Source organism: Myotis daubentonii, chromosome 7 (genome assembly GCF_963259705.1).
Source record: "Myotis daubentonii chromosome 7, mMyoDau2.1, whole genome shotgun sequence".
NCBI lineage: Eukaryota > Metazoa > Chordata > Mammalia > Chiroptera > Vespertilionidae > Myotis > Myotis daubentonii.
The window spans coordinates 45,843,378-45,870,182 of record NC_081846.1 but is presented as its reverse complement, the minus strand read 5'-3'; the positions used below and the strand labels follow the sequence as shown (position 1 = coordinate 45,870,182).

At 42.3% G+C, this 26,805-nt stretch overlaps 1 protein-coding gene across 10 annotated transcripts in view; it reads left to right on the top strand.

The window, feature by feature from the left end:
* The window catches only part of RAPGEF4 (Rap guanine nucleotide exchange factor 4), a 259,224-nt gene that overhangs the window by 93,049 nt on the left and 139,370 nt on the right, over positions 1–26,805 (top strand). For 2 of the 10 annotated variants that reach the window (XM_059704071.1, XM_059704065.1), the window contains exon 1: positions 10,687–10,852. The exons of the other annotated variants lie outside the window; for them this stretch is intronic. In XM_059704071.1, the coding sequence (XP_059560054.1) occupies positions 10,839–10,852 (14 nt within the window). In that variant the 5' untranslated portion in view covers positions 10,687–10,838. Of the gene's footprint in view, positions 1–10,686; positions 10,853–26,805 lie in introns of those variants that run through there. 10 annotated transcript variants of the gene reach the window in all.

Here is a 26,805-nt window from a genome sequence, read left to right as displayed (position 1 = left end):
TTAAGCATCTGCACAGGGAGAAAGCTGAGACGGTACAAAAACTGAATAAGCATTGATTGCTCGTCTGAATTACATCTTTAAAGTTTTTGCCTCAAATCTCTGATTTCACAGTTTATTTTTACCAAATTAGATTATCACATTTCATTATCGAGACTGAATGGGTGGAACTCTCTCAGAGATCCTACATCTCCCGTCAGAGCAGCAGAGCGCCTGCTGATTGTTACTCTGAGGGAATTCTCATGCAGGCTCACCTAGAAGATTGCTTAAATAATGCATGGGCAAGAGCAAGGCAAGATGGAATTTATGGCCCCGACGCTGAGTTCAGGCTTTTGTTCAAAGGAGAACTACATATGTGTGAGCATATAACATGCTCCGAGGCTCCAGGGGAAGGGCGTAACTGAATGATATTAGTGGCCACACGGTGCTGTCCACGTTATTTCAAAACAAGTCATAAAACAGTCCACGGAGCCTGGAATGTGGTTTGAGGGAGGGAGGGGGAGAGGGGAAACATGAAGTGTCCATTGCAAACAGAATCCCCTGAATGAGAATTCCATCAAACAGACACAGGAAGTGAATGCTCTCCCAGGAGCAGGTGGCCCCAGAGAGAGGGGATGTTTGGCTGGAGCAAAGCAGCATGGCAGACTTGGTCGAAGAGGATAAACCTTGACCGAACAGCAGCGTCCTATGTGCTATGTCTTCATCTTGTCCTAATTAGAGGATGATGTCTGCTGAATCCTAATCTCTTTAATTGTTGATAGAGCAGGCATGCGATTTGCTATAAATATACATGAGCATTCATTTCTGAAATAATGGCTGTTGCCAAATATGTTAGACCGACAGGGGTGCTGGACTAGGGAAGGCTGTGCTGAATAGTTGAGTTTTGGAGGTAATGGACCAGTTGAGAATCATTGCACAGCTGGGCCAGCAGCTGCACCCAGTGCTCTGTCAAGTTTGGCCTCTAATTTCCTTGAACTTGTCCTTGTTTGCCAAAATGATGAACGTAGCAAGAACTTGTTTCAAATGAGCCCATTGCCAGCAAAAATAGACCCTTTCCAAGGAGTTTTTGTCGAGGTATTTAGTCAACAGCAGCAGTGGCCAAATGAGGTATTGATTAGGCAATGGGAAGTTTGAATAATCATAAAAATAAAAAACCAAAGACAAAGTTGGAGAATGAGGTAAGCTGGCAGGAGACCAGAGTACATTAAAAGGCTGCATTGGGTCATCACTGTCCCGACTAAAGGACATATGGAAAAATCCCATAATAATACCAGCAACAATCATCTTGTAGTTAGCAAAAAGTAAATAGGACTGTGGGTTGGAAGGCAGCCCAGTAATCTGAACATCTTTTTTTCCTAACGTGTATTGTTCTGATAGTCAGGAGGAAGTGTCAGAGAGAGCGTTTTATATTAAGAAGCATCTCATGACTAAACAGTGCAATTAGTGGCAAGCCAGGAGGAGAAAGTAGCAAGGACTCTCCTTCCATTCCCTGGTCCAGGCTTGAGCAAGTCTTTATGTAGCACATACTATGTTCTATGTTCTATCTATATCCATGTTCTAACCAACTAGATTATAAATTCTTTGAGAGCAGACACTTGGATTTACACTTCTCTTGTATAAAACCATCTCTTGAAAAAGCATTAGCCTTAATAATTGAAAGTCTATCTAGTTCCTTGATTTTAAAGAGATTAAATATCAAATCTATTTTATGCAAGTGCTTTACTTATTTATTTATTTATTTACAACACAGATGATTATTCCCTTTTCAGGAGCAGTGATGCAAACACTTCAAAGTTAGGTGATTCTGGACAAAATACATAAACTGTGGGAGAGCCAGTGTCCTCCTGTGTGAGATGAAGAAAGTAACCTCATTATGTAGAATTGTGAGAATTAAAGGAGTGGTACCTAAATGCATAGGAGGTGCTTCCCTGCACTCATAGGAGATAAGGGGGATAATTTACCCTGTGGATTGAGTGTGTAGAGGGGCTTTGGGAGTGGGAGCAGGGAGAGGATGAGCAGGGGTGTTGTCTAGGAGAAGATAACAGAACCTTCGATGAGAATATGACCTGAGATAGGATGGTGCCAGTGGGAACACGGAGAAAGGGATGGATCCAAAATATGTTTCAAAGGGAAAATTGAAAGAATGTGGCAGCTGATTATATTAAAATAGGGTGAAGAAGAAGAAAGATTATAAAGGATAAATAGTCATGGTGCTGAGGGAGAAGATGATGGGTTTGTGATAATAGAAGGTATGATTTGTGTGCCGGGCTTGTGTGTGTGTTCTCCAAAAGCTAACATAATATAGTTTTGTTCAGGGACTTACAAACTAAGAAAGCATAAGAAGAGAGAAGAGGAAATTGGAGTGCCTCGTTAACTTATGTAACGGGAAAGAAAATAAATCAATAATAAACCAATAATATAAGACTTGTTGACAATAGAGTGAGAATTCAAAGGAATTGCTTAAAATAGCAAATCTATGTTTGGAGTTTTTCCCAGACAAGACCCATAATCATCAAATAATAAGGCTCTTCTGCAATCTTGGAGCTTATTTAAGTTTTCCTGAGTTAAAAAAAATACCACTGAGGGATACAAATAGTGTCAGGGTTGGGAAGAAAAAGAGCATGAGGAACAGAAATTCTCAAAATAGCTTTGTTTTAAAGATGAGATGGAGCCAAAAGATGACTGCTTGACGGTTATTATGACTTGTCAGAAAGTTTGGCGGCTATTATTCCTTAAATAACTTACTGGGGTTTTTCAGGAAATTCAAGCAGGAATCAAAACTAGATCAAACCTCCAACTGGCAAATGGGTTGTGATCCAGAAGCTCATTTACGAATCCTTTATAGGAACCAAGTTGTAAATATATTTTTAAAAGTCTACTCAACTCATTCTAGAGTAGAAGTCATGTACATTTGCAATAAAAAATTAATAGCTAAAGGACTTTCTATGTTAATAATTAAAATATAAGCAATCACCACAAGAATGGAAAGTGTTTTGAATTCTAGTGCTTGGGGAAATACTGATTAATTATAAGATGGTGTTGTCTATAGCAGTTTTAAAATTTGCATCTACTTTTACTGACTTGACAAGACTTTGCATTTTTAAATTTTGAAGTGTAAGGATTTCCTTGTTCTTATTTCAGGCATATTGTGAATTTTAATTTTGCCTGTAATGAAAGCTGCCATGACCAGGACTGTTTTCACAGATTGGAAAACAAAGGGATTGAGAATGAGGGGAAAAGTGGGAGAGAGAGATACCTAAGGTAGATGGGGAAAAAGTCAAAAGAGAGAGAAAAAAGAGCAGGTTTCAAGGATGAGAGAAACATATAGCAGGAAGGGAAATAAGAGCTCTGAACATTAAAGACAGGAATACATAAGAAGGGGCATGGCTCTTGAGGAATAAGAAATAATAGAGGATATTGGGCCTAATAACTCCTTGGATCGGCTACCCGGGGGTGCTTAGTCAGAGAAGTTGATTCTTGAGTAGCTGATGCCACTCACGTGACTGGCAGACCTAGGCAACCCCCTAAGAACATTTGGTCCTCTTATTTTCCTCTTTTAGCCCTCTGTTATCTCCATTTCCTTCCCTATAGAGTTTGGATACCATGGCCTGTCATTTCAACCCCCCTCTTACCTAGAGTTTCAGTTCTCCCATTCATCCATTTGATAAAGAGTTATTGAGAGATTTCTATTTGTCAGGCATGGTCATTTTAGGTACTTAGAAATGAACAAAGCAGACCTATGTCTGCCCTTGGCACTTACCAGGCCAGACACCAACTCTTAATCAATCCAATCCTGTGCTTTCTCCCGCCTTCAACTAGACAGCTAAGCACTGCTAGAGAACATGGTACCACTGTCCAGGTTGATGATGTGATAAATTTATGACCTCCAGTCTCAGTTATACTCCTCAATATAGTTCAGCAATCCTTAGGTGCTCTCCTAATACAGTTCTGCCACTCGCCCCAAAACAAATCTTTGACCACTCCTCCACCCCCCCCCCCACCTCTTATCATGCCAAGATTTCAATTTTCTGCCACCAAATCTATTAACCTCATAACCTGAATACAGTCGTATGCCTTGAGGGCAAGTCAACACAGTGAAAATCAAATCCGACTTCAGAAACCTTTACTGAACATTTTTTGAGGGGTCAACCAAGACCAAGAGGGGAACTAATCTCAGAACATGTAGTGATTTGGGTCAGAAAAATACATATATATATTGCTTACTTAAAATCCCTAAAACCATTTTTGTTGATGCATATAGAATATATTTGAACTTCCATGAGAAAAAGAAAGTGGAATGTGTTTCATGTATTCAAATCGTGTCAGACCTAAATTAAATCAAATTTTAACTATTAATCAATGACAGAGAAACTAGAGGAGGTGTGACATGCTTCAGTTGTTGAGCCCTTCTCACCCAGGCATGCAATTGCATTTTGAACAGATTGGAACCAAATGAACAGATTATTGGACCACCTAACAAAACGGCAGCCCAGTAATCAATCTCTGGAATAATAAAAGCATGCATTAAATGGTTTTTTGATCAATACTACTCACACCACTCCTATCCTTAATGATAGTGCTTATCTGAAAGAAAAACCTTTGCTTCAAGGTTCATTTGCAATCCACAGAGAACTCAAAATTTGTTTTGACTTCCCAGTGCTTTTGGAAAATACCCGTCTTATATTTCATTTTGTAGAGTTAGAGTGGACTGCATCACAGCATGTTCTTCCGTGGCACAGACCGTCTCTACTTTTTTATTCCAAGTTTTAATAAGAGAAAATGTAGGGACAGAGGAACCTCGCAGGGAGAAGAGCCTTGTGTATAACTCTCCTGTTCGTTGTGCTCCTACCTTCTTTAAAAGTGCCTCTTGCACGGAGATCCAACAAGAGAGACAGCTGTTTGTCTGAAGCTGACCTCCTTGTTAAGTCAGAGGACTGAGTTATAGTTCCATTTTCTTCTCAACTAAGACAGGTTCTGCAGTTTTTCCTCTCCTAGAAGGAGAACATAGGAAGTGCTTTGAGCTTTAAAAACAACAACTTGTAATTCTGAAATTCAGTGATGGCCCAGTGATACGTTTTTATGAAGTCACACCTGGAGCAGTGCCGAAGGAAAGATCTGTTGATGCAGTCTTGCCAAAATGCTAGTGTCAAGGCAAATCCATCAGCAGCCTCAGCTCCCTCTACAGTGGCGTGGCATGTGGTGCTACTGAGATAGGCAACCTGTCTCCACCACTTACTGCTTCCAGCAACGTTTTGTAAGGTTACAAAATGAGTCCCCGTGGTATTCAGGCCATCCTGGCCCACTGGGAAGGATGGCAGTTCTTCCGGAGACCTGAACAAGTATGTCGTTTTGCCTTTAGACCTAGCCATGATTCTCCACAGGAATTCCTGATGTTTGTTCAGAAATTGGAGGGTAGATGGCTGGAGAAACTTATTGCCGAATCCATACAACAGTTGAAAACTGGTTCTAAGTGTGAATAAGACAGAGGCTACACTATCCTGCCCCTAATCAACCACAGCTCATAGCATAAAAGTAAGACCCTCAATTTATTTTATCATTTTTGAAGCATAACAAACACAGTGGTCCCCAGCTCATAGTTTTGGCAACTAATTTTTTTTTCCAGGTGTGAGGAGAGGTTATAGGATCTTTGTTCTTTGAGATCATCCTCATTCTTAGAGGGATTGGCTTGTTACTCTGTGTCCCTTTAAGTTTTATTCATTTGCTTGTTTTCATTCATTTATTGACTCCTACTGGGTGCCAGGCATTATTATGGGCACAGTTGTCTTCAGAGCAGTGAGCAAGACAGATTTCTGATGATGGTAAAGTGTACACCCAAGAAAGCATCTTCAAAAGGCACTTTCATGAACCCAAGAACTCAATATTGTCACTTTATATTGTCTATAGCTTTTGTGGAAAAGGAAATTTCTCTTTGTTTGAGTCATATACTGCAGAGAAAACAGGAGGTTCCTTTGTTTATAAAATCCCCCAAATGCTTCTTCAGCGTGGGGTTACACAAGGACATTTAAGTGACACACCTAAATGTCATCCTTGTTACTCATTTGTTAACATGAACGACACTTGGAAGCTTAAGTAGAGGGGCCTAAGTGAAGAGGAACAGCCCTTCACGTGATTTTTTCTTAAAATAGCGGGTATCTTCTTTTGATTGAAAAGAATAGCGTGACTCCTAAGCTTTAGGAAAGGCTTGGCTTCATGCTCAAGTGTTTCCCAAAAGATGCAAAGGGACTCAAGGACAAGCACCCGAGCGAAGGCCTGGCATCTTGTAGGTGCTTAATGAGCGTTGTGGTCCAGAATCTGAAGCCAGCCAGAATCTTGATCAGAATCCACAGGTTAAATTAAAAAAACCCAAAAACAAAACTGGCTTTCCTCCCCTCTGAGTGAACCTCTAGAATGATTCATTTCCTTTTCTGTAAAGTGTGACTACTAATCCTTACCCTGTGGGGTTATTAGGAGGCCTAAACAAGATAACAGGGGAAAGTTCTTCATAAACAATTAAGTTCTATTTAAATAGAAAATTAATCATGGAAATAAATAAAACCAAGCGTGTAGCCTTGATAAATTCTTTTTCTAAAATGTATTTATTGTTGAAAGTACTACAGCTGTCCCCTGTGTTGGTTTGTTTGTTTCCCATTGACCCCTCCACCCAGCACCTGCCCCTCCCAGGCCTTCATCACTCTACTGTCTGTGTCCATATCTATATATATAAAACCCTAATATGCAAATAGACCGAACGGCAGAACAACCGACCAAACAACCAGTTGCTATGATGTGCACTGACCACCAAGGGGTGCACATGGAACATGGCAGGTGTCAGCAGCAGGTGGCAGAGCATGGAACATGGCGGGCATTGGCCGTGGCATGATGGTGGAGCAGGTGAGCGGAGGCGCCAGACCAAGGAAGGGCGCCGGTCACTGTCATCGGGGCAAGCCTCTGGGGATGCGTGGGGGGTCCCTTAGCCCGGCCTGTGCCCTCTCACAGTCCGGGACCCCTCCCTCTTTACCGCCCACCTGCTTGCTGCTTCCTACCGCTCGGCTTGCTGCTCCTTAGTGCTGCCGCAAAGGCTCCCGCCACCGCCGGTGCACTCGCCAGCTGCCCTGGCTCCTGCAGTGGGTCAGAGCTCCTCTGCTACAGCAAAGGTTTGGGTTCCATTCTGCCAGGGCATCTACTTAGGTTTCAGGTTGATCCCCGGTTGGGGCTGACTGCTGCTCAGGAAGTGACTGAGGACCGTGTGCTCTAGTCATTTGGTGGGGAGCTGGGGTTCCATTGCCAACCTGGCCCACTCTGATCCCCACTACCCCCGCTCCTACATTAAGGATGCATAGCTTGTACATCTATAAGCTTGTACATGTACAGCAGCTGTGTGGCCTCCACTAGTGTACACATCCGCATGGGTAGGTCACCCTCTCCGTGGCTCGCCAGGCGCGGCTGCTGCGCAGTTGCCCCAGAGGCGGATTTCCGGGTTCCCAGGGAGAGCGCCCTCCACGCAGGACTCCCAGGGAGAGCGGGGTTGGAGGGAAAGCACTTCGCCTGGAGCAGAGCACCAGTCCTGTGCAGGGCTCGCAGGGTTTGTGTCTCTGATCCTGCCCTCAGCAGCCCCAGTGCCGAGGTGGTGGGTTTTGGGGCTCCTGTTTGCCGCCCCCCACCCCGCCCCCATTTGTGTCTCTGATCCTGCCCCCAGCACCCCCAGCACTGTGGTGGCGGGGCTTGGTGCTGCTGGGTTCAGGACCCCCCTGCATGTTTGTGCCTCTGATCTGGCCCCCAGCAGCCCCAGTGCCATGGTGGTAGGGCTTGGGTCTGCTTGGTGCCAGGCCCTCCTGTGTGTTGTGTCTCTCATCCGGCCTCCAGCAGCCCCAGCACCGTGGTGGCTGGCCTTGGGTCTGTTGGGTGCCGGGCCTGCGGGTTTGTGTCTTTGATACCCCCAGTAGCCCCAGCACCTTGATGGCAGGGCTTGGGGCTGCTGGGTGCTGGGGCTGTGGATCTGTGTCTTCGATCAGGCCCCAGCACCAAGGTGGTGGGCCTTGGGGCTGCTGGGTGCCAGGCCTGCGTGTTTGTGTCTCTGATTGGGCCCCCAGCAGCCCCTGCAAAAATAGGGCTTCCTCGGGCTGATCGTGCCACCAAGCCCCGCCGCCCAGGACCACACAAGGGGGTTCTGACTGCCAGGGCTGCACAAGGGGGTCCCGCCCACCCAGGGCCACACACGGTCCCCCGCCCAGTACCGCACACAGGGGTCCCACTGCCCAGTGCCGCACATGGGGGTCCCAGCTGCCCAGGGCCACACACGGGGGTCCCAGATGGGGGTGGGGCTTAGGTGGCACACGGGGGCCCGGATGGCGGCTCGCACTGGCCCGCCCTGCTTGCAGTATGCAACTTAGCCGCCATCTTTGTTGGAGGTTAATTTGCATATCGTGTTGATTAGCCAATGGAAGGCGTAGTGAAGGTACAGTCAATTACCATGTTTGTCTATTATTAGAAAGGATTACTGTATTATTTATTTGTATTATAACTGTAAACCTTACTTTTCCCACCCCTGTATGTACTTATTTGAACCTCTCAAGTAAAAATATTGAAGATTTTTTTGTTAAAAATTTGTTCCCTGTGGGTAATTTTATACCTGTGTTTTTTGAGGAACATGGTAGAAAGCAAAGGAAGTCCAACATATTGAATGGAGTTAGACTAGATTTTGTGTACTGAAAATCATGGAGGATTTGTTCCTGATACTTAGATATCTTCACCCCTATGGCTGTGTGTGGAATATGGGGGTAGGGAGTGTACTCAAAGCAACAAGGTGCAGCCTTCAATTTGTCACTCAATCTTTAAATCATTTGGTCCCTCCCTGCATTTTGGTAATTTTTTATTAAGTTGAAACATGCAAAATTGCTGATATTCAACCACTTTTGAACTACAAAATGACAATCTCATACTTTCAGCCTGATGTAATTATATTTCTGTTATTGAATGGGCATTCATTTGTTCATCAGCTTAGTCTGACGGAGACATCTGGAGGGGAGGGATTGTATCTGATATCTAAATTGAAGTCTGGAACTCTGAACTTAGACAATGTAAAATATGAAATATGCATGTAAAATGTCTTTTTCACCTGAGGATATGTTTTCATTGACTTTTAGAGAGAGAGAGGAAAGAAGAGAGAGAGAAACATTGATGTGACAGAGAAACATTGACCAGTTGCCTCCCATATACGCCCCAAACTGGGGATCGAACCAGCAACCTAGGTAAGTGCCTTGACTAGAATCAGACTTGCAACTGTTTTGATGTACAGGACATGTTCCAACCAATTGAGTTACCAGCCAGGGCTGTAGAATGTCTTTTTATGTGAGCTGTAGGTATTATTACTAGTACTCTTCGTGGAGACAATGCAATAGGGATCATAGGTGCTTAATAGTTGGAGACACCTAAGGAGTGTTCAGCTTAAACTAGGAGCAGTGCTGGCAACTCTTACCCTGGGTGCTGCATTGCCCATGTCACCTCTTCATTCCTTAGTCCTATTTCCCTCTCTCATGACCCTACTTTCCTCTGCTATTCTCACCACTGTACAGTTACTGATGCTTTTGCCTGCAGCTTACTCAGCTGATGGATTGAGCGTATCCGACTGCACTGATTTCCAAGCCCTTACTATGGCTTTACATCATCACCCTTTATATACTGTGTTACATATATGTGATATGTAACATATATGTGATAAAAACATATACATATAAGATGTATGCATAGCTTGTACATCTATAAGATATTATATAAAATGTATCTTATACATCTATGCTAGAGGCCCGGTGCACGGAAATTTGTGCACTGGAGAGGGAGGGTGGTCCCTCAGCCCGGCCTGCACCCGCTTGCCGTCCAGGAGCCCTCAGGGGATGATGGCTTAGTCCCACTCCCCGCAGTCGGACATCCTTAGTGCTGCCGCGGAGGCGGGAGAGGCTTTCGCTCCTGCGCTCGCCAGCCTTCAGCCAGGCTTGTGGCTGAGCAGTGCTCCCTCTGTGGGAGCGCACTGACCACCAAGGGGCAGCTCCAGCCCTGCCCCCCATTGCCCCTCTGCTGCCGCCAGTCGCTGCCACCCCCAGATCGCTGTCCCCTCCGTCTCCCCACTGGCACCTGCCTTGGCTGGCCTGGCACTGCCCACTCGCCAGCCCTGCCCCCCACTGACCAGTCATTCCCCTGTTTTGTCGATTTGCATATTAGGCTTTTTTATATAGGATGATATTATATAAGATATTATATAAATAATATAGGATGATATTATATAAGATATTATATAAATAATATAATAATATTGCATCTACATAATATATATATCTATATACTATCTATATAACATCTTATAGATGTATTATAGTATTACATATCTATATCTGTATCTATATCTAATCTATATCTATATATGTCTATGTCTATGTATATGTTTATATCTATATCTATATCCATATCCATATCCATATCTATCTATTGCCAGACAAGTTCTCAGATTTGAGAAGCTGTCCGTCATGTTTTTTTCTGAAATGAGGGTTTAAATAAACTTGTGGAGACTTTTATCTTCACGGTGGAGGGAAAACATGCCAACTCCACCTTTAAGCTTCTTATCCCTCTTAAGCAGCTGAAGCCAGCACCGGTTTATGTCAGGATTTGCTTTCCTGTTCCTGTTTTGGAAAGGCCACAACCTTGCGGACGAGCCCCAAGATGGGGCTATGGCTCCAGGAACATAGTTCTGAAACCCGTATAATTAATTACCGGTGGTAATGGCTCATTTCAGTTGCTGTGGAATGTCTTAGAATGGCCCTGAACGTCACCAGCCATCGGCTGCTGTACACATGGATGTAGCCCGGTGAGGTTATTTCTCTTTATGCTCTTCCTTATTCCTAAAATGACTTTATGATTTTATCCTGTTGATTAGTTGACATTTGATTTTCTAAAGAGTCCTATGTAAAGCCGTCTAACTGAGTGTAGACTTGTGATTATGTTAGTCAAACCAGTAGCTTGAGAATCGGTTTTGAAATGTTTTGAAAAGAAGCATAGCACCTTTAACTCAGTTTTAAAATTTGATATAAAACTTGTATATTTATTTCTATTAGAATTAAGAAAACGAAACCCCACTTGCCTGCCTTAAGATTTAGAAAACTTTCTTACGTGTGGCTTTTCTGGTGGCCCACTGCTTTTAATTCACAGGCAGTCACATGTTTTCTAGAGGGAGAAAGGAGACAGGCACTTCTCCCTGTAGGGCTCCCTCATTAGCCAGCCAGACTGTATTGGATCTGAAACCCTGCTAATCAGGCAGGAATGAGGGGCATGACTATCAAGACTTCTCTTACTGCGGTGACTCCCTCAGGAGCAGCATTCCCCCGACTTTTGAGGTGCAGAAGCTCTCAACAGAGTGGTTTGATGGGTGTTGGCATGCTGTCTGCTGATGAGAGAGCTGACTCAAGTGAGATGTGGCAATCATAGGAAATTTCTTTCCAAGAACTCAGAGAAATGCGTCACAGAGTCCAGGGTGAGGTGGAGTGGAGTGCAGGGCAAGGCCCCGAGTCTCAGTGATTTATCTCAGCTCTGACCCATTTTTATATCTTCGACTATATCACTTAACCCCTCTGCGCCTGTGCTTTCGATTGTAAAATGGGAAGAAGGTCCCCATTCCTTAGACCTCACTAAAAAGGGCATTATAGATTTTGACAAAGAGAGGAAATTGAAGGCAATTCTGAAGGGGAATTGCGACAATATTTTGAGATGACAACATTATTGAAACGAGCAAATGAACATTCAAGGCAAATATATATTAAAATAGGGTATATCCTTCAAATTAAAAAATGTATTGAGAATATACTATATTCTAGACACTTTCTTTTTTTGTTTTATTACAATTATTTTTATTGATGAGAGAGAGAGAGAGAGAGAGAGAGAGAGAGAGAGAGAGAGAGAGAAAGAGAGAGAGAGAGAGAGAAACATTGATATGAGAGAGATATATCGATCGTTGCCTCCTATATGTGACCCGACTGGGGATTGAACCTGCAACCTAGGTATGTGCTGTGACTGGGAATTGAATCTGTAACCTTCTGGTGCATGGGATGATGATCCTCCCAATTGAGCCACACTGGCCAGGATATAAACACTTTCCAGTTTACCTTTTTTTGTTGTTGTTAGTCCTCCCCTGAGGATATTTTTTCCATTGATACTTTTAGAGAGAGTAAAAGGGAGGAGGGAGAGGAAGAGAGAGAGAGAGGAGAGAGAGGGAAACATCAATTTGAGAGAGACACATCAATTGGTTGCCTCCTGAATGCACTCCAGGGCTGGGGATTGAACCTGCAACCCGGGTACATGCCCTGGACCGGGAATCGAACCTGTGACCCTTTGGTGTGAGGGCTGTTGGATGCTCTAACTCCTGAGCCATGCCAATAGTGCTGGATGGCAGTTGGCTATTGTCCTGTTTCTGATTTTATGAATAAAAGCTCAGAAAAGTGAATCAACTTGCTTCGAGTCACACAGCAGGGAAGTGGCGGAGCCCAGGTTGAAGTCTCCTTCTGATGCTCCGTCCAGCATTCTTCTCATGATACATCACCTGCCTTTGACATGGTAGTAAAAGACAATAGAACTTCTCTATCTCAAATAAATCAAATTTCTGAGAAAACTGAATAAGTAAAGTACCTACATTTAGTTTCTAAATGGTATCTCAGTTTCTAAATTTGCTTCATTCTTTACTGGGTTCAACTATTTCCCTTTAGTGTGTAGACTATCAGATTGCGTCAACCTATTGTTTCTATCAAAGGCACTTGTTAATTTTTAATGATTTTTACTGGTACTTTTAGCATCTGTTAACAAAACTCTTCAGAGGAGTCTATGTGCCATGTTAGTATTCTTTTTGAAAACATGTGACTTCTGCTGAACAATCTAGCGGCATTGTTGTGCCTATTTTTAGAATTTACAACTTTTAGGATGGGAATTTTTCAAGCCAACTGGATAGCCTGCTAGTTGCCAAGCTCTGGTGGCATATACTATTTGACAATGATGGGAGCTCTGGTGCCATCCTGCTTCCTGCACAAGTTCGGAAAAGCTGCTGTTTCCCCAAACAAGCCCTCCCTTTACCATGAGCTACATGCTGTGGTTTTGAAATCTTGTCTGAGAGTATGAAAAGCTGAGCTCATACTTGCTTTTCCTTCCAGCTTCACAAGCAGCAGTGGTGTTGCGAGCCCCACCTCACTCAGGCTCCCATCTGCACAGTTCAGACTGACTGGAACACATTTATTGAATGTGCATTACTGGTGTGCATTAGTCAGATACAATTGATTGTTATAATACACCACCAGCTCAGGGGAGGGAAATTGGGCTCTTTAATTGACGGTGCTACTTTAGAGGATAGAGTGTAAATCATTGAATACCAGGTGCAAAAGTTCTTTCACAGTGAAAACAGTGTGTCTCTGATTGCATATTCAATATAGCCAAACAAAAAAAGATGGCTGGTATTTAAGACTCAGCATTGGGAGAGTTCTAAGAACCCTTTCCAAGATTCATTCTGTTTTCATTTTGTCTTGAAATATTCTCATGTGTCTTACGAAACCTTGATTCAGAGGGTCTCTATGTGTGTGCGTACACGTGCATTTAAGATTATGATTAAAATATAATAGATGTTATTAGAGAATGCTTTGGAAGTCAAGACATCTCAGCTCTCACATTCAGTACACCCTTGGCATAGTCTTGGGGCTGTATTTTGTAGAAAATATTAGAACACCTCCAGGCTTTTCCTCCTTGGCCTTTCAGCGGCTCTCCTCTCTTTCCTAATCCAACCATAACACGTAATCATTCAGCACAAACTGAAGATATATACAGATACAGTGATGTAGATAATGATTTCCTCCTTTTCTGCCACTGAGTTTTTTTTAAAAGGAGTTTATTTAAAGTCCAGTCCAAGACCTGGGTAATGAGCTGCTCCCTGCTCCAGCCAAGCCTTGCTCTTCCAGGCTCCTTTTCTCACCTCACACATCCTGGACTGACCTCTCCCTCTGCCCTCGCTGCCCGCACCCCGGGGAGCACCCTGCCAGGCGCTGGGCGGAAGGCCTTCCTTCTGTACTGCTTGTTAAGCCCCTGGAGAGCATCAGGCACGCGGGACCTCTGCCGTGAGTGAGAGTCCTGAATCTAACTGTTGAAAAGATGGTGCCGTGTGATTCCATCCATACCGAGTCTACAATAGGAATAGATCCTCATTATTTCTCATTCTCTCGAGGATGATTCCTAAAAATAGAGGCAAACAGAGTCTCAGAAACTTTGTCTGTGACCCTTCCGTGACTCAGCCAGCATTACTAATTCGCTGTGGGCGTCAGGCTTTGAATCTGTTAGAACAAATTATTGAAGTTGGTGCTCTCTGCATTAGAATTTGCACTTCAGTGAATTAATTCTACGCTCACCTTGTGTGAAAAACAACGCCCGAAGTTAGAGAGGTGGTAACATAGAGCTAGAAATGGGAAGTGATGCTGCGGCTGTTTTTCCTCCATCATTTTGGTCAAAGTCCTTCCCACCCAACCTCTTTGTCTGTCGGCAAGGTTTTCTCCCCCAACCATTTTCTTTTTCTCTCTGTCCCACTCAAAGTGATGCTGAGGGGTTGCTGAGGGACTCATTCATATTTTCATCTTTTCTCTGACCTCAAGACATTTTCTTGCCCACATGAGTTGTGAGCCTACTGCAGGAGACCCATATTTAGTCTGTTCACTTTTAGGAAGGACTAAGACTACAGCTGGGGCACATGGCGACTTTCCAGATTGCAGTGTGATTATTCCTGTGGTTGACATCCGAGTTTGAATCATCTGGATGAGAAGTCTTACATGTTCCATTCCCCTGTAAAATAGGAAAGTAAAGTATCTTATTAATAAACAAGGGGAGTCCACTAGCTAGGCAGACTCTATGTACAGGTAATTCATGAAAGAAGAAGTAATATAAATGGCCAATAAATATCACTAGTAGTTAGAAAAACATAAATTAAAACAAGTAGATATGCTGTGTTTACTCATCGGATTGAAAAAAGTGGAAATAATTGACAAATATCAAGTGTTGAGGAGGCTGTGGTGAAATAGATATTCTCGTAGACTGTTGGCAGGGGTGCAAATATGAATCATATTGCAGCTACTTGGAGGCATCTATAAAAATTTAAAATACACATAGCATTTGGGACAAATATTTCCAAGTATACATAGTCATTCTCCAAAACATTTACACATGTTCACAAAGATATATATATCAGAGTTTTCTTTCCAGTATTGTTTGTAATAGGAAACCATTGGGAAAACCTGAAATGTCCATCAGTAGAGGACTGGTTAAATAAATTATAATTCATCCGTAGCTTGAAATACAATGGAACTGTTTCAAAAGCTAAGGGAGATCTGTTTGTAATAATATGGAAAAATCACTAAGCAATATTGTTAATTAAAAAATAAGGAGCTGCAAGATAATACATATTGATATGATTCCACTTATTTTTATTTACTTATTTATTTACTTATCCTCACCTGAGGATATGTTTTGTTATTGATTGTAGAGAGAGGAAAGAGAGAGAGAGAGAGAGAGAGAGAGAGAGAGAGAGAGAGAGAGAGAGAGAAGGGAGAGAGAAACATCAATGTGAGAGAGAAACATTGATCAGCTGCCTCCTGTATGAGCCCTGGCTGGGGATCAAACCCACAACTTAGGTATGTACCCTGACCAGGAATCGAATCCACAGCCTTTTGGTGTACGCTGGGATGATGCTCCCACTCACCAAGCCATCTGGCCAGAGCTGATTCCAATTATTTTTTAAATGAACCTAAAGCCATAGGTCCATATAGATAATTACATATGTAAGTAAATGCACAAAGTTCTGGAATTACATGTAACAAACTGTTAACAGTGGAGGAGAGGGGAGAGGAATTGGGCTGAGGGAGTCTGCATAATTCTGACCTTTTAATTTTTATAATGAGAATGTGTTATTTGTGTAATTCATTAAACATATATAAAAATAGGAAAAAGTTGCAACTAAGTTTTCTGGGAAAAGCATCCTGAATGGCTTCCCAAGGAGACTGTTCAGGAAACCAAAGGTGGGTGTAATGGAAGTTTTCCCTTTTTTATTTTGGAAGTGGTTGGTCTATTTATATAATGAAGCAGGAAAGAGGGTTTTTTCCATACTTTTCGGGAAACATACCTGTGGATGAGGCGGGTGTTATGCAGGACTGGCCAAGGCAGCCCCTTACCAGCAGATTGAAGAGAGGGGGGGGACTGCCAGGCCCACTTGGTGACTGGAATAGGAGAGTCCAGCATTAAAGATGGGTAAACAAATTATGACTTAGGTCCTGCTGTCCACATTCCTCCCTGCTGCCCCCAGGGCTTTGGTGGACTTAGAGCTCAAGGGAGCTCAGGGAGACTTGGGTGGGGGTCAGGGCTAGTGTTCATTTTATTAGAGCTCACACTCTGTGAAGTGCTTCTCTAGGACCGAACCACTAGGCATGCCATCGCATCTTCCTTGGCACCAGAGTTAACTCCCGTAAGTGCACATTGTATGGTATTTGACTGTTCATATGTTGGCCTCCCTCTTTACCCTGTAGCTACTTCAGGAGTCGTGTCCTGTTCATCTTTGTATCCCCAGCACCAATACAGTGCCTGACACACAGTTGATGCTCAAGAAATGACTGTTGAGCAAATGCTATAAAGTCAAAATTCCAAACAACTGATTTATAAAGGAATGTTTGAAAGCTAGGATATACCTGTGGTTAGATACCAGAGAAAGACCCAGAAGCACAGCAGTTAGACACTGGTGCAGTCACATGTTAGCTATAAGGCCAATTGGGTCTGTGCTTTGGCTTTGGAGTGAACAGCCTATATTCAAATTCTGACACCTTCCCTTACTAGCTGGTGACTTGGGCAAGTGCCTTAATCTCCCTGTGTCTCAATTTCCCGAGATATTAGCTACCTCCTGGACTGGTTGTTAGGATTCACTGAGATAATTAATGCAGAGCTTTAACAGCAGGATCTGGCATAGAGACAAATTCATTAATTATTTATTACTAACTGTTATTAGATCCTTCAAGGTATGATTCATTCTAGTTGTTCAAACTTTCTGAATACCCCTTTAAGCACCAAAGCGTTTCTTACTTAACTAATTTTGAAATACACCTTTTAAAAATGGATTATATTTCCTAAAACAATATAATAAGCATCGCTGTCTTTAACTGAGGAACATCATCATGAGCAGCCATTATTGCCCTGTGAGTAACATGGGAATACTGCCGGGGCTTGTAGAGGTGTGGTCGGGTGTCATGTTCCCCAGCTGCTCTGCCTGACTTTCCCAATGCTCAGCTGTCAGCTCTTACTCCCCTCCACGGCCTGCTTTTGGTACCTTCTCTTACCTTTATTATTTTCTTTCCTAGGACGCTGTCCTCTTGGTAATCAGACAACCAAGCAAGTTTTAGGTGTGTGACTTTAGTTTAGAGTGACTTGATGAGGTTCTTAATGAGCTCTTTAATGAATAAAGTGAATGATTTTTGCGGTTTCCATATTGGTTGAATTATCTCCTATTGACATCGATATTCCATTATTCTATTTTCTGTTCTAGTTTTAACTTGTATTAAGCATAATGTCCTTGGACTGGGCTAGAGCTTTTAGCACTTCCTCTAAACCAGTGGTTCTCAACCTGTGGGTCGTGACCCCTTTGGGGGTCGAACGACCTTACACAGGGGTCACCCAAGACCATTGGAAGACACATATATAATTACATACTGTTTTTGTGATTAATCACTATGCTTTAATTATGTTCAATTTGTAACAATGAAATTGGGGGTCACCACAACATGAGGAACTGTATTAAAGGGTCGCAGCATTAGGAAGGTTGAGAATCACTGCTCTAAACAGAAGAAGCAGCCTCGTGCTAGTGGGTTGAAGTCCTGGGACAGCTCCTTAATTTCTTCTTCTCTACCAAGGAAAAAAAGACAGGCTCTCAATTGACACTAGGGCTTAAATGAGATACTCTAGTTCAATATAAGTGAAAGTGCTTTGTTGTTATAAAGTGCTAAAATTTATTATTAGCATTAGTATTCCTCCAACACCTGTTTGCAGGTGTGTGTGTTTTTGTTTAATTGTACTTCCTTGGATTTGGGTTGAGAGAGGATACTATGCATGCCTTATCTGAGAAATGCACCAGTGGCCTTTAAATGCAGTACCTCCATTTAAAGCATTTCATTCATATCTTATATTTATGATGGAGGAAGGTGGGGAAATGACCAAGGCCACCCTGTGTTGTCAGTGAACTAAGAGGGGAAGAAATCTCTTTTCCTAATAGATTTTGCCAGTAAGCTCTTTTGTATATACAGATGGAAAAGCATTAAATACAAATGCGGTGTGTTCATGGGTTTTAATAGGGGCTATTAATAATTAAGTAGATCTAGTATTTTCTTCTAAATTTACATTAAATTTCCCAAATTAAATATATTAAATTTACTTCTGGACTAACCTTCTACCCTGGTGTGTACACTATGAAATGCTAAGAGATTATTTAGTTAATGTTCTTTTTCGTGATTTTGAATTTGTTTTAGCTAACAGTTTTTCTCTCCCTCATATTCATTTCCTAATCTCTTTAAACCTCTGTGGGTACCCACTTGGAATGAATTCCTCTGCAGTTCCGTGTCCTCTGGGGCTAGCTAACCCTGGGGATGCTTGAGTCTAGACTCAGTGTTGCCTTCATTAGAGATAATGGGTCCCACTCAGGGCCTGTTTAACTCTGCTGTTCAGTGGAGTGCAGGAACTTTAGAGAGATGTCTAAGACTACAATTTATGTATCTGAAAAAGAAAGAGGCTTAATTTCAACCAGAAAGAAGTTCAAAATACACTTTGAGAAGCCACAGAAGAGGAAGAAGGAGAAGGCCATGTGATATGAGGGAAGCGTATGGGCTCTAGGATCTCAAGATCTGTTTTATATCTTGGCCCTTTGATTTATAACTGTGTGAGTCACTTAACATTGTGAAAGTTCCTTCATCACAGAGACTCAGTTTTTATTTGGGAAAATAAAGGTATCTGTTTTATCTGTACTGTAAGATTGAGTAAGCTTTAAGTGATCTAATATGTGAAAGCGATTTTATAAAGTGAAGGTGCTAGCAAATGTCATATCATCATCATCATCATCATCATCATCATCATCATCATCATCATCATCATCAGTTAACCACTGTTAGAAAGACATATGCCAGATCCCATAATTCTGTAGTGCTGGTATTAGGAGCATCAGGCCGTTTTCCTGCTTTTAAGTTGCTCTGAGTCAAATGGTTGCTCATGTCATAGTGTTAAATGTTAAACTTGTTACCTCTGATTATCCACAGATTGGGCAGAACAGAGTGGGGTCAAGGTAGCCGATGGCCAAGCACCCGATGAGACCAGGACTAGGCCGGTCTGAAAGCAGTGTGTTTAATATGTGTGCGCAGCATGTTTGATAGGTATAAAAAAAGAAGCTAACTCAGCCTTGAGGACCTTGCGATTATACTTGCTTTGCCAAGAGATAAGAGATAAAAACCATTTGCAGCAGAGATGATGGATGAAGACAAAGGAAAGACCAGTTCGTTGGTCAAACATATGAAAGAGGAAGGGAAGTAGGCCTGACATGAAGAACAAGTCTGCTGGGTAAATACCTGGTGAAGTTTTCACCCAGAAAATGGCTTTACTCTCTGAGATGTTTTGGGAAAGGTGGGTTTAAGGGAAGCCTACTCTAGTTAGCAGTGACTGACCGAGGACTGATGCCACAGAAGGCACTCGGGCAGAGCCCAAACCAAATTTATCATCAGGCAGTGGGAAAATGAGATGCAAACCATGGTGTGGAAGAGGCAAGAGTGTCAAGTCCTCCCTTAACTTGTATTTAGGTTAGTGCAATGAACAAACCACACACAAGAGTCATTTTTTTTAGTAATGAAGGAGATTGATATATATAGTCAGAGAGAAAAAATGGGACTCGTGGAGTTGGGACAGTCACTATGGAACCAGACCAATTTTTGACTTCATCGATTAGACTTCTTCTAGTAACTAAACTGCCACCACAGCAATTCTGTGACAATGGTGATCTGTGATCACAGTGTTTAAATTCTACTCTACCCATCTAATTCCACCCCATAACCAGGGAGCCAGCAGGGAGCCGTTAAGATGTATGAAGCCGTTCCATGCTGGGAGGCCAGTCCGACAGCAGTGTCTCCAAGCTGGAAGCCATTGAAAATGGTCTGAAATGGTTTCCCTTCAGATGCAAGACCTTAATCTCACGTTGACCTTGGGCTGTAATTTGGATAACCAGCACTTTCCTTGCCCATTTGCAGCAGGGAGGTAGATTGGTTGGAAAACCTGTATTTGCAGTCAATTGATGGTGTTCATGCGCTGGGACCTGAGTCCCTGTCTCGGATTAATTTTTGCACTGTCAGCGCTGGGCTTGCCCAGTAGATACGCTCTTCATGGAAGGAACTCCTCCTAGATCACCTCTGGCTTTCTCATGCCGTGTCAGGCAGCACTTTCTCCTTCATGCGTTCCCCAGCGGCAGATCCAGAAACATCCCTCCTCACATGGAAATTCTGTGCTGGTCTTCGAACCATGCCTGCTCCATTCTTCCCATATCCAGAACCATCTTTAGGAAACCTGGCAGGGCTGGTGTTCAGCGGGGCCACACCCATGTTCTGAAAGACTTTTTAAGGTTAAGACTAATGGTCCGTACCTTTGCCGTTCAGGTTGTTAAATATTTTGAGCCTGGCCCCTTTGGTAGGCTATTGATTTTGTCAGAAAAATCCACATGAAACATACTTCAGTTTAGCAGACTTCAGTCTTTGATTTTAAAAGGAGACATTTATTTAGGAAATCTAGACCCAGAATTTGAAAATCACGTGTATTTTTCTTGATGTATCTACTTTCTGGTGAAACTGAAAAGTTATTTGTAGCAAAAGCTGTCGATGCCCAATTCCATTTATCCTTAGCCCATTTCTGAATTCATCTGTAGGTCAGTGGCCTGTCCCCCTGCGCCTGTGTCTCCTCCCCCCTGAGGGTTTTCCTTGGTGCTGAGGGATCTTCACTGCCAAGGGATGAGCCAGCTCAGAAGTGTCAGGGGTTTGATGCTCCCAGGGCAACGTTCAATGGATGAGAGGCAAGTGTCAGTGGATAAATACCCCAGCCTCTGCCGTCCCTCTGCGAGACAGTGTTGAGGTGTGTTCTCCTCACGCCCCAGGGGTACAGAGCCCCAATTGCCTGCAGTGGTAATCCACTCAGTAATAGTCCCATAATTGTCTTTCTCTCTTCCTTGCCTCACTCTTCCCACTTCATGACGTGTGTTCTCCCCAGATACACTCTCTGAACCCAGACCTTGTCTGTGAGTCTGTTTCCAGTGGAAGCCAAACTAAGACAATTTTTTTCCTGACCCACCTGTTTAGGTTCCCAACTGTTCTCCCTGCACAGCCTCTTGCCACCAACACCTCTGAATCTGTTAGAAATGCAAATCGATCAAGTGCTGCTGAGCTCCAAACCTGAAACGGTTTCCTCTTGCCTTGGAATAGAAGCCAAGGTCCCTGCCTCAGTTTAGCGCCCTTGAGTGGCCTGGCTGCTTCCCCACTTCAGCCGCATCTGAGATGGACTTTGTAACGTGTTTTCCAGATGCTTGCACATAGGGCTTCTCTTCATTCCTCATCCTGCTTCCGCCCCACGTCTCTGCTTCCCTGCGCTACTCTTCCTCTGTCTGGGGTGTTCTTTCCCTCCTTGTTTACCTCCTCCTCACCCTCAGCCTCGCAGGAGCCTCTGGGACCTTCAACTTACTGCAGTCATGAAACGTGTGGCTCCTAGACTGTGCTTTTCCTCCATAAAGCTTTGATTATTTGCAATGATGTAAGTTATTTTCAAAGATGTACTTAAGGTCTCTCTCCAGACTAGGGATCTGCAAACAATTACAGTGGGATTGGAACACAGCCATTGATGTACTTATTATCTATGGCTGCTTTTGGGCTGCAACCAGGACCGAGTACTTGCAACAGAGACCATACAGTTCGCAAAGTCTCAAATACTTACTATCTAGCCAGGGGTGGGCAAACTTTTTGACTCGAGGGCCACAATGGGTTCTTAAACTGGACCGGAGGGCCGGAACAAAAGCATGGATGGAGTGTTTGTGTGAACTAATATAAATTCAAAGTAAACATCATTACATAAAAGGGTACGGTCTTTTTTTATTTTAGTTTTATTCATTTCAAACGGGCCGGATGCGGCCCGCGGGCCATGGTTTGCCCACGGCTGAATTCTAGACCTTTATAGAAAATTTTGCTGACCCCTCCTCTAAACTCTGAACTAACTCTTGAAGAGCAAAGTCTCCTGCTCACTCTTGGGACTTGATACCCAAAACAATCCCCCATAAAAATAGCTATATTATACATATTTCTTTTACTGTCTAGCTTGGATTGAAGTTTCTCCTAATGTTGCTCTTCTTCTTTCCTTATTATTTGCCCCTTGTCTTGTGAATTTTGCATGTGTGTGTGTGGCAGTGCTATTTATAGCAAGTAAAACATTTCTAGACCTTCAAATGAGTGTGTAGTACCACCTTCTTATAGCTGTTTATCAGAGAGAATTCAGGTTCCTACCTCCATTGTAATGTTTATTAGTATTATAGGTAATGCTTTTACTAAAGAGGTAAAGAATTTACTTTTATTTTTTTGACCAGGTGTTTAGATCAAGTGAGACATAATGTACTATGCAATGTATTTTCCAGATGGTTAGAAAGAATCCACTTTTATATTTTCTTGGAACAGGATGCCCTAACTGGATTTAATTTTAGGATATCAGAGTATAATGAAGTAAAGAAAGATCATGCTTTTATTTTAATGATACAGGATGTAAAAATGTACAAACTCCATGCTGCTATCATTTTTAGCATGCAAACTTTATCATATCACTCTTTTACTTAAAAAAAAGTAACATTTCCCTAAGCATCTCTGTAATGCCAGAGAAATGTATCCAATTTGGTTTCTAACTTGCTTTTTTAATCTTATCCCCTGTAATGTTCTAGAACAGGGGTTGTAGCCCAGGCAGTGTGGCTCAGTGGTTGAGCATCAACCCATGAATGGTTCGATTACTGGTCAAGGCACATGCCTGGGTTGCAGCTTGATCTCCAGTGTGAGGTGTGCAGGAGGCAGCCAATCAATGATTCTCTCTCATCATTGATGCTTCTATCTCTTCCTCTCTCTAAAATCAATAAAAACCCCCACATGTTTAGAACAGGGGTTATAAAACTACAGCCTGTAGGTGAAATCCAGACTGCTGCCTGTTTTTGTAAATAAAGTTTTACTGTAACACAGCCACACTCATGTATTCTCATGTTGCTTATGGTTGCTTTTGTGTTATAATGGCAGAGGTGAGTAGCTGTGATGAGATTATTTGGCCTGCCAAAGACAAAGATATTTGCTCTTTCTCCCTTTATAGGAAAAAATAAATTATTGATCCCTGTTCTAGGAAACCCTTTATATTAACTGTGACCAACTGCTCTGTTATTTCCTCTGTTAGCAAACTTTTTTATGCCTCTGAGCCTTTGCACATACTGTTCCTTCTGCCTGGGACACCATTCTTCCCTTTCCTGCTTAGAAAACTCATTCACACTTTCAAGTCCCTGCTTGGTTTTTCCTCTCCTTTGTAAAGCTTCTGAATTTCACAAATGTACTTTTTTCCTCTTCTGAGCTCCCATGGCACTTTGTACAGATGCACTTATCATTGCTTTTTGTATCAGAACTTCTGGTTTTACATTTATCTCCTACTAGAGTATGAGCTGTAGAGGGTGGGGTTCTACATCGTTATTTAGTTGTATCTTCAGTGCATCTCCCAGGTGCCTGATACCAAGAAGTGACTTTTAAATATTGGAGTGTTGTGTGTTTGAATTTGATCTTTCATAGGCAGCATTTCATCTGGTACACGAAAAGTATGCAGTTAAGCAGAAATACTTACAGCAGTTGGAGGAATTATAGAATTTTTAACTGTAAAGTATTTGGGAATTATATTTGTTCTACTTTTTCCCTGTCCTTTTCATACAGATGGGGAAAAAAAAAGCTGAGGCTCAAAGAGGGGACTTGCCCAAGCTGACTGAGTTCTCCCAAATCTCTGTCCATTGCTCTTTTTAATGTATGATACCACCTCACAGAAACCCTTCAGTGGGTTTGACTAGAGATAATGTGCTAATTGGAGAGTTAACTGCTTAGTAAACTTGATCCTTATTTCCTCAACCACTGAGTAATGTGTGTTGTGTGTGTGTGGGGGGGGGGCATCCATGGTGAAGGAAGCAGGGTATTTATTGGCATAATGACCTTCAGTAGTAGAAGCAGATTGGAGAATTTTAGTATTAGCTCTGACTTTCATTTGCAGACAAATACATTGCTTTTCTATCTCCCCCAGTTTTTCCTTTTGGAAAAGATACAATTTTCAATCCTTGATATTGTCTTTCTCTTGTCTGTACATTTTGAATGTTTTTAATGCTGCTTCTAATTCATAATGGTCTTTGCAGTGTGTAGCAGCTTAATGAACTGGCTTATTACCGTCAACTTCATATTTTTCTCCTTTTCTATGAAAGATCAAATTCATAATGGAAAGCAGCATTTTTCAAGAGTTTCCTGTATTTATCTGAGGGATGGTGATTCCATGTTGCTAGAGCCAGGTGACTGTCTAATGGGGGTGATTTGATCTGGCGAAGAGCCCAGTTGTCCATCTTCCTGGGGCCGGTAACCACTTATGCGGGAATAAGGATGAGCTTTAATCGACTTCCTAGACACCTCTTCTCTGAGGGAATGAAGAGGAGACGCGGGAAGGAAAGAGGGAGTGCTGACAAGCCACTTCTAAGACTGATAGGCAGTTTATATCTAATTTTAAATACCAGGAAAATCGTATTTGTCATGTCAAAGGTCTCTTTGAAAGAGAACTCACACACTAGACCTCTCTTAATATTTATAAAGTTATGTTTTAAGAGTGGTAGCACTCGTTTCCCCTACTACTTAGTTGGAAGAGATCACATGACACGGTCCACTTTCAATTTAATAGGCTTTTAACATCTTTTGGCTAATGTTGTATAATGAGAGAAATCCATTTTTGCCAGATTTTTATTGTTCAAGCTTTGGCAATAATACTTACGTACAGCAATAATGTCAGTGAAAAGGTCTCGTTTGCTTACAAACAGATTTCAATTGTTGAGAGACCAAATGATGTCGTGTTGCTAGAAACATGGGCAGCATTTGGTCTCTATTCATTGAGCTGCTTTGTAATTAGGATCGCGTCCAAATAACAAGTGCCTCTTCTCGCATGGAGGTCATTCAACTTGCAGTTTCCACTGAGAGCACAAGGCTTCATAAGAGGACATGTCTATACACAAGGATGAGCTTTAATCAAATATATACATGTACACACACACACACACACATATTCAGGTTAACCAGTGCATCTCTAATTACATCAGGCTTATTTTTAATATCAGTCAGCAAGGAAGATTTTTAAAATATGGATAAACATTTTGTAAAATTAAGATCAAAGTCAATATTTAAACTTCTAGAGGATAAATGGATTTTCCTAGCAAATTTTGTAAAGGATAGCTTACTAGAGCATGTGAAACTATTTAAGGTGGGTCTATATATCTGGGGTTATAGCCACCAGTTTTGGGGAATGCTCCATGGTGTACTGCAAGCATGTCAAACTCACAGCATGTGGGCCACATACGGCCCACAACGAATGCTTTTGCGGCCCAGCCAATATAACGGTATGTAAGAAATGTTTTAATAAAAATTTTGTAACTTAATTTTTACAGTATCCTGTTATACATAATTATTAATAACAAACTACAACGTTCGCTAATGACTGATTACTATAATCGTGTTGCACTCATTTCTCTTACTCGCCGTACATGCAGGTGCACCATTTCTCTCCACTAATACCAGCAGCAAATATTGTAGCAGCCGATTGCTATGTCATTAATCTTGGGCTGACTTGTTTGGTGTGCACAACAGGAAATATTTTGCTTTCGGAGAGCAAGAAAAATAGGTTTATTTGTGTTACGCTTATTAATTTGTGCTGTTACTCAGTGTCTAGTAAGTTAATGTTAAAAAATTAATCTTTATTAAAATGTTCTATTGTTTTATGTTAACTATTACTCATTTATTTCAGTCCTTTATATTCAGCATGTCTCTATCAAAATAAACCTAGGTTTCTATGAAAATTGAAGCTTTTTTTGCGGCCCGCATAAACTTAAACCTTATTTCTTTGGCCCGTGTTAGCGTTTGAGTTTGACATGCTTGGTGTACTGGGTCTATTTTGTAGCCCTTGGAGAAAGAAGAATGCGTGTCTTAATAGTTTACAGTTGTTAAGCTAAAAAGCCACTAGGGCCAACTCCTGCAGAACTCAAGCAAGACTTGATCAACCATGACCATGATAAACAGTGAACTGCGGACATGTAAGACAGGAAGGTCCAACGTGAACTGAAGGTAATTTAGAGGGTTTTTATTTTGGCATCTGAGGCTCTGACGCCAAACCCCTGGTTTTGTCCCAGGAAAGCTGGTGCTGACATTCGGAGTGGCTCTATTTAAGGAGCGGAAGCTGATGACTGATAAGGGCCAAGACGCAGAGGCAGGAATTGGATGGCTGGCGACAGCCATTTCCACAGTCGTCCTTGGGGACCCCTGGGAGACCTTTGTTGCCTCTTCTGTGCTTTTTTAGGAAAGTGGATTTCTAACCAGGCTGTATGCACTCCAGGAGGCTCTGGAGGCATTTTCTTCACAATGAAGTCAGGTGTTATATAAGCTCGTCTATTGTATTTAT